This window comes from Diuraphis noxia, unplaced genomic scaffold (genome assembly GCF_037042655.1).
Source record: "Diuraphis noxia isolate RWA-SAM2 unplaced genomic scaffold, SU_Dnox_SAM2 contig0003, whole genome shotgun sequence".
NCBI lineage: Eukaryota > Metazoa > Arthropoda > Insecta > Hemiptera > Aphididae > Diuraphis > Diuraphis noxia.
Window position 1 is genome coordinate 13906940 of NW_028301713.1, and position 10324 is coordinate 13917263.

Here is a 10324-nt window from a genome sequence, read left to right on the forward strand (position 1 = left end):
TTGATACAACGTTGTTTCCGGTTAGGTTAGTTCTCGGCCCATGGGAGTTAAAAACAAAATATGTGATGCATCATTATAATATCATTCGACAAGTCATAATAATAATATAAGAACGTAAGCATTATTTTTATTGTTTTATTTGATGTATATTATTTTCATTTTATATGACTACGAATATTGTACTGACTCCGGAATCGCACGTTGGTCGCGTATAGATTTCGAAAGCAGTTCGGCGGGTACCACACTCGTATAATATCGTATAATGATATACAAAATATAACCTAATATTGTATCGATTTTCAGACGTGATTCGTTCGTCTCGAATTACTGGAGGCGGGTGACCGAGCACAATTCTCCCGAGGATTTTTTTTTTTTGGTGGGGGGGGGGGGGGTAGGAGTTGTTATTGGGTTGCCGAAAAGGACGCGTGCGTGTAATACGCGCGTGGACTTACGACCTTTTTTTTCTTTTTCTTGATCTCGGTCACTGGGGACATCAATGTGGTGGCGGGGCGGAACAGTGCACTGTACGTAAAATAATAATAATAATAATAATGACATAATGTACCTACACATAATAAATAATAAACTACCTATATACCTACAGACGTGCATGGTATTGTTTTTTTTTTTTTATCTCGGACGACAATTGCATGATTATTGTTCATTGACAACGAATTTTACTTATTTCTTCAATATTATCATATTACTGTTATAAGCATTATTTATTAATTTATTTATAATTTATCGTTACACGCAGTTTTATATAGTACACAACGGCCGTCGATGTGTGTAAGTCAAGATTTCTCATACTCGTACAATGTACATACTGTTTTTTTAAATAGCATTTGCTACTCAATTCATACAATATTAATATTATATATGAAACGAAAACCGTGTCGATTCTTTAAAGTCTAAACTGTAATACAAATATAATTATTTAACCAAGCAATGGTTTCCAATAATATCATTTTTTTTATTTACGCATCCATTTTGGGGGAAATGGTCGTTTCGTGTATTTCATTGTTTGGTTTTTACATTTTTCTGATTGCGTTTTTAAAACCAACAGAAAAAAAAATTAAAAATTACCCCTTTAAACTAAAGTGCCATTATTGTGTTCAATTCGAGGGGTTCATAAGACTTTTAAAGTACTTTTACTGACCCTGAAAAAAAATTAATATATTTTCAGAAAAAAAAAACACATTACACGCAAAAACCAATAGCTCGGTAAGCTAAAAATCTAAACAATTTCAAATGCATACACAGATAAATTACGTCTGAATATTTTATACACGTAACAAACATATGAATTATTTATGTCACGAAAAAAATGTATAAAGTTGTAATAGTTCATTTTTAAATCATGAGTGTTTTTTTTTTTTTTAACCATGTTTTTTTGGCATTACAATATATCGCGTACTGAGTCATTTTCGTTGTTAATTTAATTAAAAGTTTTAATACGAATTTACTAGTTTATATATTATCATGTCTGGATAAGTTCGTATATTATGCAGTGATATCCACACAATCGTTTTTCGTTTAGCGTCACAGCGTGTTTCGATACGAATAGTAGATGAGGAAAAAACGTAAAATAGCGATACTTTATTTAATAATTCAATGAGAATTATCGAAATTTGTTTGAAAACATAATTTTCTGACTGCGTGGCGAAGAATCAGACTCCGCAGGAGACCGTTGGCATCTGTTGTCTAGCGTTATTCGGACAGTTTAAATCTAAAAAGTTATAATGGGAAAACTTTTGAACGCATATTTCAAACGTGTAAGGTCTAAATTTAATTTAAAAATTCCGTGTAAACATTTTGAATATTATAAATTATTCAAACTTGAGAATTTTTAGTTCATAACAAAGGTTTTTCATTCGACACATTTTTTTTTAAATTCATATTATTAATTACAATTGCAACTGTTATAACTTATAACTAAGAAAGTGATATTAAATTAATTACCCAGTATTCATAACATAATAATTAAGTGTTTTGGGAGTTGTATAGAAACACGAATTATGTTCACTACGCTTGGTTGTTCACCAAAATATAACTTTTTTGAAAAACGATTTTACATACAATTAATTATTAGTTTATTTTTTGTCATTAGGTTATCCTGTTGAGAAATTAAAAAAAAAATGTCTCAATTGCGTTTATTAATCACCATGAACAGTAATAACTTTTTGAGTGTACCAAAATATAATGCGATAAATAGAACAACCGGGAAACTTGGGACATTTAAACGTGTTTAATATTATCGTCGTCGTTGGTTGTTGTTGATATTAAAACAAATTAAAACTTAAATTCGCACTGCCGGCAAAATTCCCACAAGGATATAGCTGCGAACAACAATAATATTTATAGTAATAATACGAAATTATAATGATTGTTTTTATTATTATCGTTACAAAATTTAATTTGTATTATATGACGGTCGTATTGCGTTAATTATTCAATCGCCATTGTTGGTTTGATAGTATAATCGAATATGCCTTAAAATTAATGTCACAAAAAAATAATTTTTTAAACTCTACGTCAGACTAAAACTAACTGCTGTGCCACTTAATTTAATCATTAATAAAGTCACTAGTAAATAATATAATAATCCAATTGAAAACTTTAACCTCGGGGTAAAACTTGACTACGTTAGGAGGGAATATCGATCGAGATCAAATATGCACGGACAAAGGATTTTCAGTTACATTAAATAATATATAATAGGCATGTGCTAAGATAAGGCTGTGTATATACAAATTTAAAACTATTATGGTTAAAATTTTAAAAGACCTAATATTATAGTTCGCAAAATCACACAGCACTGCAAGAGAATGATAAAGCGAAATTATTTTTTACTTTACTAAGTGAAAGAGAAATAGGAAGAAATTCATATTAGTAAACGGAGTGGTTGGTTAATATTAAAAAAAAAAAATAGGATGCGCTATCGTTATATTACGTGACCACGGTTAGATGAATGAACTAATTTTTTTTAAGATCATTAAATTTTTCCCATATTAACATTAACATTTAAAAATATATTATAACTCATTCGGTGGTTCATTATATCAAAAAGTAACTTATTTTGACAAACTCAAGTCAATTTTTTTTATTAATTCATCACCGCCCACCCCCTTGTGTTTAGGTGTCACGCGTATAATAACGTTACACAGAACGCGGCCGCGGCGGGAAACTCGTCAAGAATATTATTATTATTTAAAACCGTCTCGAAAAAAAAATGTCACTCGAACCAGTCGAACCCTTTTGTATATAATTATAACAGTCGTTTGGGACGCACGCTGTATACAATTTGTATTTATATACATAGAATTCGTTGATTTTTTTTCGGCGTTTATATTTATAATATTATCTCGCCGAACGCGTGAACGAGCCGCCATTACGGCGGTCTGCGATTCCGATCGATTTCGCCCTCTCTCTATCTCTCTCATTATTATTATTGTGTCCCAGTCGTTATATATAAATATATATTTGGCGCGGTCGTTGCGTGCGTTTTGCGTTGTGTTTGTACTTTATACTGTTACAGCCGATTATTATTGAAATCCGTACAATATTATTATGTGTACTGTTTTCTTTTGCTCTGTTTTCGCCGTGCGTCGGTAGCATTTTCGCCAAACACATATACAATAATAATCTTTAATAAAATACATAATGTCCAAATATTATCACTGATCGACCGGCCGAGACCTCCGAGTGGGCTTGCACTCCACTAGTGTACATTATCATTAAATTTCGTACACCGAAATAGCCACGACCGCCTCGTCCGGAGTGTTGCGATATTCGTTAAAAGTAACGATATAAATAATGTGACCGCTCGACGGGAATAGTAGAATATAATGCGGAATGGCCGAAACTCGAGGACTTACTGCATGCACGATCTGGTGTAGTTTGGTTGTTGGTGGGGGGAGGGGTAATAGAGGTGTTCTACTGACGCGGGTTACCGGTTTTGAAGGGCTAGTTGGCAAATTTTTATTTTTTATATTTACAGTAGCAATAATTCCATACTATAACCCCATCGACTTATTTTTTTAAATTATAATATTATACTTTGATATTTGTCACACCACAATTAATTATAATAGGTATTATCGTGTATTAACATAAAAATATATGTCTTATTCATATTAAACAAAGGAAAGTTATTCAACAGCTAATATACATTATGATGATTGTCTGGTTAATGAATTTCTCGAGTTTATTACTCGGGGAGAATTCCAATTATTTTAAATACCTTATTTATTTTGTAAGTTATTATAAGATAATTTTATTGAAAATAATATATACTGTTAGACTAATAATAACGTTTATTGTAGTTATTAGTAGGATATTCAATGTCTATAACATTATAATATTATTTTGTTCATTATTCCGTTTGATTGCGGGATATGGATCAATATTTTATGGAACCCATCTCAACTCGGTATTTAAGCCATTCGAACAATATACAATTTTGCCACTTAATTATTTAGCTTATTGTACAAATTGGTATGAGTTTCTGTCAGTAAAGGAACTTTATTTTAAATTTGGTTTGTACTCTATAATATCTCCTCTAGCTGCGAATTTTATCACGAGTCTTTATTATTAACACTTTAAATAGCTGTATTAATTATGTTAAATAATTTACATCAATTACCTATTATTTTACATTACCTACCTAATTACCCTTAAGTAAACTTTTATTAAATAAGGTGCTCTTATGTTTACTCTATATTTGTCCTTAATTGGAATTATTATTAGAATTATACATTTTGTACGTAAATTGTTTTCAATATATTATAATATAATAACTTATGATCGTCGTCATTCACTGTTCTCGCCATTATATTGTCCAAAATAATGCAAAATAATTTTTAAACGATTAATGATAATAATATACACATGATATTATCACGCAGTGCATTTGTGATTACTACTTACATTAGTGCATCATTTCTTATAACATAATAATATAGTGTTTAAGAAAATAATAATTATAAAAATTCTCCATATTATTATTTATTTCCGTTTCATTCGTTGCAGGCGAGAAGCCATACAAATGCGAGTGGATCGGCTGCGGCTGGAGCTTTGCCCGGTCGGACGAGCTGACCCGCCATTACCGCAAGCACACTGGCGCCAAACCATTCAAGTGTCGCCATTGCGAGCGATGTTTCTCCAGGTCCGACCATTTGGCGCTGCACAAGAAACGGCACTTCACTTAAACGCAAGCACACGACGCACGAACACACACCCACATCCACACACGAACAGAAAAAAACGCGCAAAACACACACACACACACACACTACCGTTTTACCATCCTAACCGCTACCTCCGCTACAACAACCCTCTGACGATATTATGTTAGAACTCGTTAAAACTAAATACCCCTCTCTCTCACACACACACATATTCATACACAAGCACAGACAAACGGACGCGCATAGATAAAGTTTCCGGAAAAACGGTGGTATTTATTTAATTATTATTGTAATTTATTATTATTATTATTATTATTATTAAATTATTTATATATTTTACGTTTATACATAATATTTTGTTACCAGTAGTACACGTGCATTTGTGCATATATATATATATATATATGTACAATTGTATTCAATATACGTAAAATACACGTGTGTACATAAAATAATTATTTCAATACCAAAACTATAATAAATGCATTAAAATAATTTTTAAATATATAATTATGAAAATTGATAGAAAAAAAAATGAAAAAAAAAATTATGACGATTAAGATATAATTTTTTTTTTAAATTTAAAATAACCTCATGAACATAAAATAATATTGTTATCGTCTGGGACGATCATATTAATAATTCCATTATTATAATACCGTTAAAGTAATAATATTATGACGCGTTTTCAGTTTCTTATCAATATCATCATTATATTATTATTATTAATATTAAACTGTTAAAGTAATATATTATAATATAATATTAACAGCCCTTATCGCGTATGATAAATGTATAAAATCATTGTGTAAATATAATAATGTGTATAATGACTCCGGAGCCTAATGATCAAAATCGTTAAAAATCCCAGGCGTTCGCATTCACTGGCCGCGCCTGATTGTAATTTGTTAGAAAAAAATAAAATTATAAATTACGTTTATCGTCACGATGTTTTTTTTTAAATTTCAAGTTAATACTATGAAATATAAGTGACCGTTCGTCGGCGCACACATTCGTTATGTCACGTACAAGACCATGTAAGCCCTCCGCAGAGGGAGCATAATATAATATGCATGATAATCGACGGCGACCGGCATGTGACGGATACGAAATTTTAATTTAATAACATTATTATTTTTTTATGTATAATCGCAGATCTGTGGTCTTAAAAGAGTTTTGAGTTGTGAGGAAACCAAAAAAAAAAAAAAAACATTTTTGTAAATAGCATAATATTATATTATTGCCTAAATGATAATTATTAAAATAATTATAGTAGTCTTTGTAAATAAAATTAAACAATTTATTATGAAAATTTAGCATGAAAAAAATTATTATTCATAAGTTTATTACTATCGTTTTTAAAATATTATAATGATTATATTAAATATTAGATGAATGTGTTTTGATCCAATGAGACATTTATAGAACTGATTTACTAGATCCGATAGTCAATATTTTTCCTTCTTTAGGTATTATAGTTATAGGACTATTTATTTAATAATAATAATAATGTGTATATCGTTCATTTATTATGATGATAACGGTCGTGCTCTTGCCGCCTAGTGCGACGTTTCTTAGGTTTTTAGTCACTCCAAACCACATAAATAAATATTTTAAACTATTACATGATAATTAATTATAACATTGTATTTACGCCGTTTCAAACATAATTGCATTTCCATAATTTTGTGATTATCGCGTTTCATCGACCAATAATAATACTTACATAATATTATTTATTATTATGATGTGATTATTTAATAATAATCAATTTTATTCTTGTATATTATATTATTCTATTACTATATTGAAATTTGTTCGTTTTAATTTAATAAAAGAAAAAACTTATCATAATATATTATTATAATTATAATTATTTATACATAAAAAAAAAAATATATATATATATATATACGATTTAATACAACGTCAGGGTGACGATTTCATCACTTCCTTCCGCCATCTTCCTCTTTACTAAAAAGTATATTAACCTTAATCAAAAATCTCCGCGCGGCTCCGATCGACTGTCCCTGCTCGCACGCGGGCGAGCCACTGCCAGACGAAATAATAATAATATTATTAATAAGGATATTATGGCGAACAAAATTACCGTCGCAGTGAATTTATGTACAATAATTTATATTATGAAATCTCGATTTTCGAGTAATAATACTTAATAACATGTTATAAAAACGATACGTGATCGGCGTTCTATTGAAAAATAAAACGGAAATAACAATAACAAAATAGTAAAAAAAAAAGTTAAAATTTATTAATTAAAATAATATAAGCATTTTACATTTTAATAATATAATAATTAATAAACTGTATACATGTTTCGTAGCGCAAAGAGAAGAAACGGGGCCAGTAAATTAAAAAAATATATATATACATACCTATACAAAAATGACGAAAAAATGTGGCGTTATTGTTTTTGTTTTCGTTTTTATAATTGCTTAATTATTATTTGTTCTCGATGTTATATTTTATATTTACAAAATGTTTATTTATTTGATAATTTGCAAAATATTCTGTTATGATAATTTATTGTTTCATTTTTTTTTTTAAACTTAAGTTTTTTGTTTATTTATTTATTAATTGTATTTCGTTTTTGTTCGTACCACATATGTTTAATATGATATAATAATTATTAAAATACATCATGTGTTGGTATTTACATAAAATTATAATATTTGAAAATTATTATCATTATTATTGTTAAATTTATAAATAAAAAAAAAAAAATAATCTACCATTATAGGTACTATGATTATGATTATTATTTTTATGATTATTTTATTATTCTTTATCGCCTGTAGAAAGACCGCACCTTACACCTTAGAGCCAGATATTTGTTGCGTATATTTAAGTATGGAACCATTGTGTTTTTATTTTTTGTTTAATTTTTTTTTTTTCGTTATAATTGTTATTAGACTATAATTGTGTGTTTTACTGCTATAATATTATTATTATTATTATTATTATTATTATTATCATCATTTTTATTATTAGGCTAATGCTTAGAAAGATAAATACCATTTAGTTAATTATTGCGAAAATGTTTTGTTTCATTTAAAGAAAAAAAAATTATATAAGTCTTTCTTAATGTTAATAATCATCATTAATATTATCATAATATTATTGTATTACGTAGTAAAATAACGTAAATACTTAAAATACTGTCCCCAAACCAAATTCTACCCGTTATATTTTGCCCTGCATACTACTTTCAAAAACCTATCTCCATCAACCGCAAATCCTGCCATCACGACAGCGATCTTTGGTGTACCTATAAAAAACTGCTACTGTTAGATAAGTCGTGTTTAAAAATTAAATAATTTCGAATATAGTCATCGTCGCACAACTTTTATTATTTACATTTCTATCGAATTTTCTTAGAAAAATTTCTATTGCATTTTTTATCGCGTGATATCATAACATTAAATCATAATATTACTATCATATCGTTCTCTAGTCGACGCAATGACCCGCGGCGCCAATCGTTTTACATTTTATAATAATAGTATCATACCTACGTATAATGCGTCTCGTCCAGAATTTTTCGCGCACGCCATCGTTGGGAGATGATGATTTTACGATAGGAACGATAATGATAATAATATTATGGTGCGATGAGGAAAAATACGAAAAAACGTTACTTGTTGTGGTCGTCGGGCCAAAGATCTCGAACAGGATTCTCTTGCAGCCCGTGGTGTTTTGATTTGTTTCGTTGATTTTTCTCCTCCTACGTTTTTAACCTTTATAATTCGTACAAAATATATGAGTATTATTAGTATTTTAAGGGAAAAAAAATGTTTTAACATACCTATATCGCATATTATATTTATATAATTTATATATACGTTATATTGTATATGCTGTATAACGCATTTATATACTTACATTATTATATAATAACAAATTATAATAATATTATTATTATAACACGATGTGAAGCTTGCGACCTTAGGCGCATGCGTCGTATCATACATAATATTAATACATAATAACATCTATTTGTTATTCGTTCCGAAATAATATAATATTACGTCTGTCATGTTATTGTTACGATGACGATGTGTATATTATTATTATTATTATTATTATTATTATTGTTTTACATCTAAAATATTACAATATATATTATTATATCTGTATACATATGTGTATTATAAATATTTATAAATACATAGTATAATATTATAATTATAATTATTATCATTATTATCATTATATTCGTTTAATTATTTTTCCTGGCTTAAACTTTGTACATTTTAAGATTTTATTAATTTTATTGAGACGAGAAATCATGTTGGATTCGACTGTCGATAAACTATACATATATATACAATTAAAAACGAAAAAAAACATTGAACTTTAAAAAGTAATCCTTTCGTTTTTTTTTTAAATTTTTACTTCACTATTCGTTTTCCTTTCATTTAACTATATCCCGCTGTTAATAATATTTTAGTTTCTGACGACGGCGTGACGCTCATGTCTCAGTTTCAGATAACCTCTAGGTACCTGCTATCAGAGACCGTTTGGCGCCAACTCTCCAGTGCGTTATCCTCTCCAGTGCGTTATCCTCATCAGTGCCGCCAGTTTTGGAGAAGCGAAGCTTAAATCCACAATGGATTGGCGGCCTCTAGTTTTGAGAGTAGGGGTATTATTTCCTCCGTCGCTGATTGAAAGTATCCTGATGACGAGTCAATCAATGCCTCTCCTCTCTTGGTGTTCGATTTAGATCGCCAAGTCGTGTGTCGAGCATTAAATTCGCCACAGAATATTATACTCACACTGAACTTATAAATGTAGGCGCCATAACGACTTACACGACGGTCGATTTAAGGCGCTCTTTATAGGGTTGGAATCGTATTAAATGTAAGTATGCGTAACACACTGTTATAACTGTTTTCACTGGTTTAGGGGTTAGAAGACGAAAAACATATATATATATATATATCAAACCAACATCGCGAGACACCTGCTGTGGTTTGATGCGTTCAATTGCGATACACAATATAACGAACCAATAAAATTGGAAATAGAAAAATAACTCTGATATTAAAAAGCAAATCAAGTGGAAGTTGTTTTAGTCGCACGCACGGGTTTACAACTTTCTGAGAACTCATTTT

At 29.3% G+C, this 10324-nt stretch overlaps 1 protein-coding gene across 1 annotated transcript in view; it reads left to right on the forward strand.

Annotated features, from left to right (window-relative positions):
- LOC107172910 (uncharacterized) overlaps positions 1 to 9577 on the forward strand; it is a 228665-nt gene extending 219088 nt beyond the window's left edge. Inside the window, exon 3 of the mRNA XM_089222925.1 lies at positions 5032 to 9577. Coding sequence (XP_089079051.1) covers positions 5032 to 5210 — 179 coding nt within the window. The 3' untranslated portion in view covers positions 5211 to 9577. The remainder of the gene's footprint in view (positions 1 to 5031) is intronic.
- The last annotated feature ends 747 nt before the right edge of the window (positions 9578 to 10324 follow it).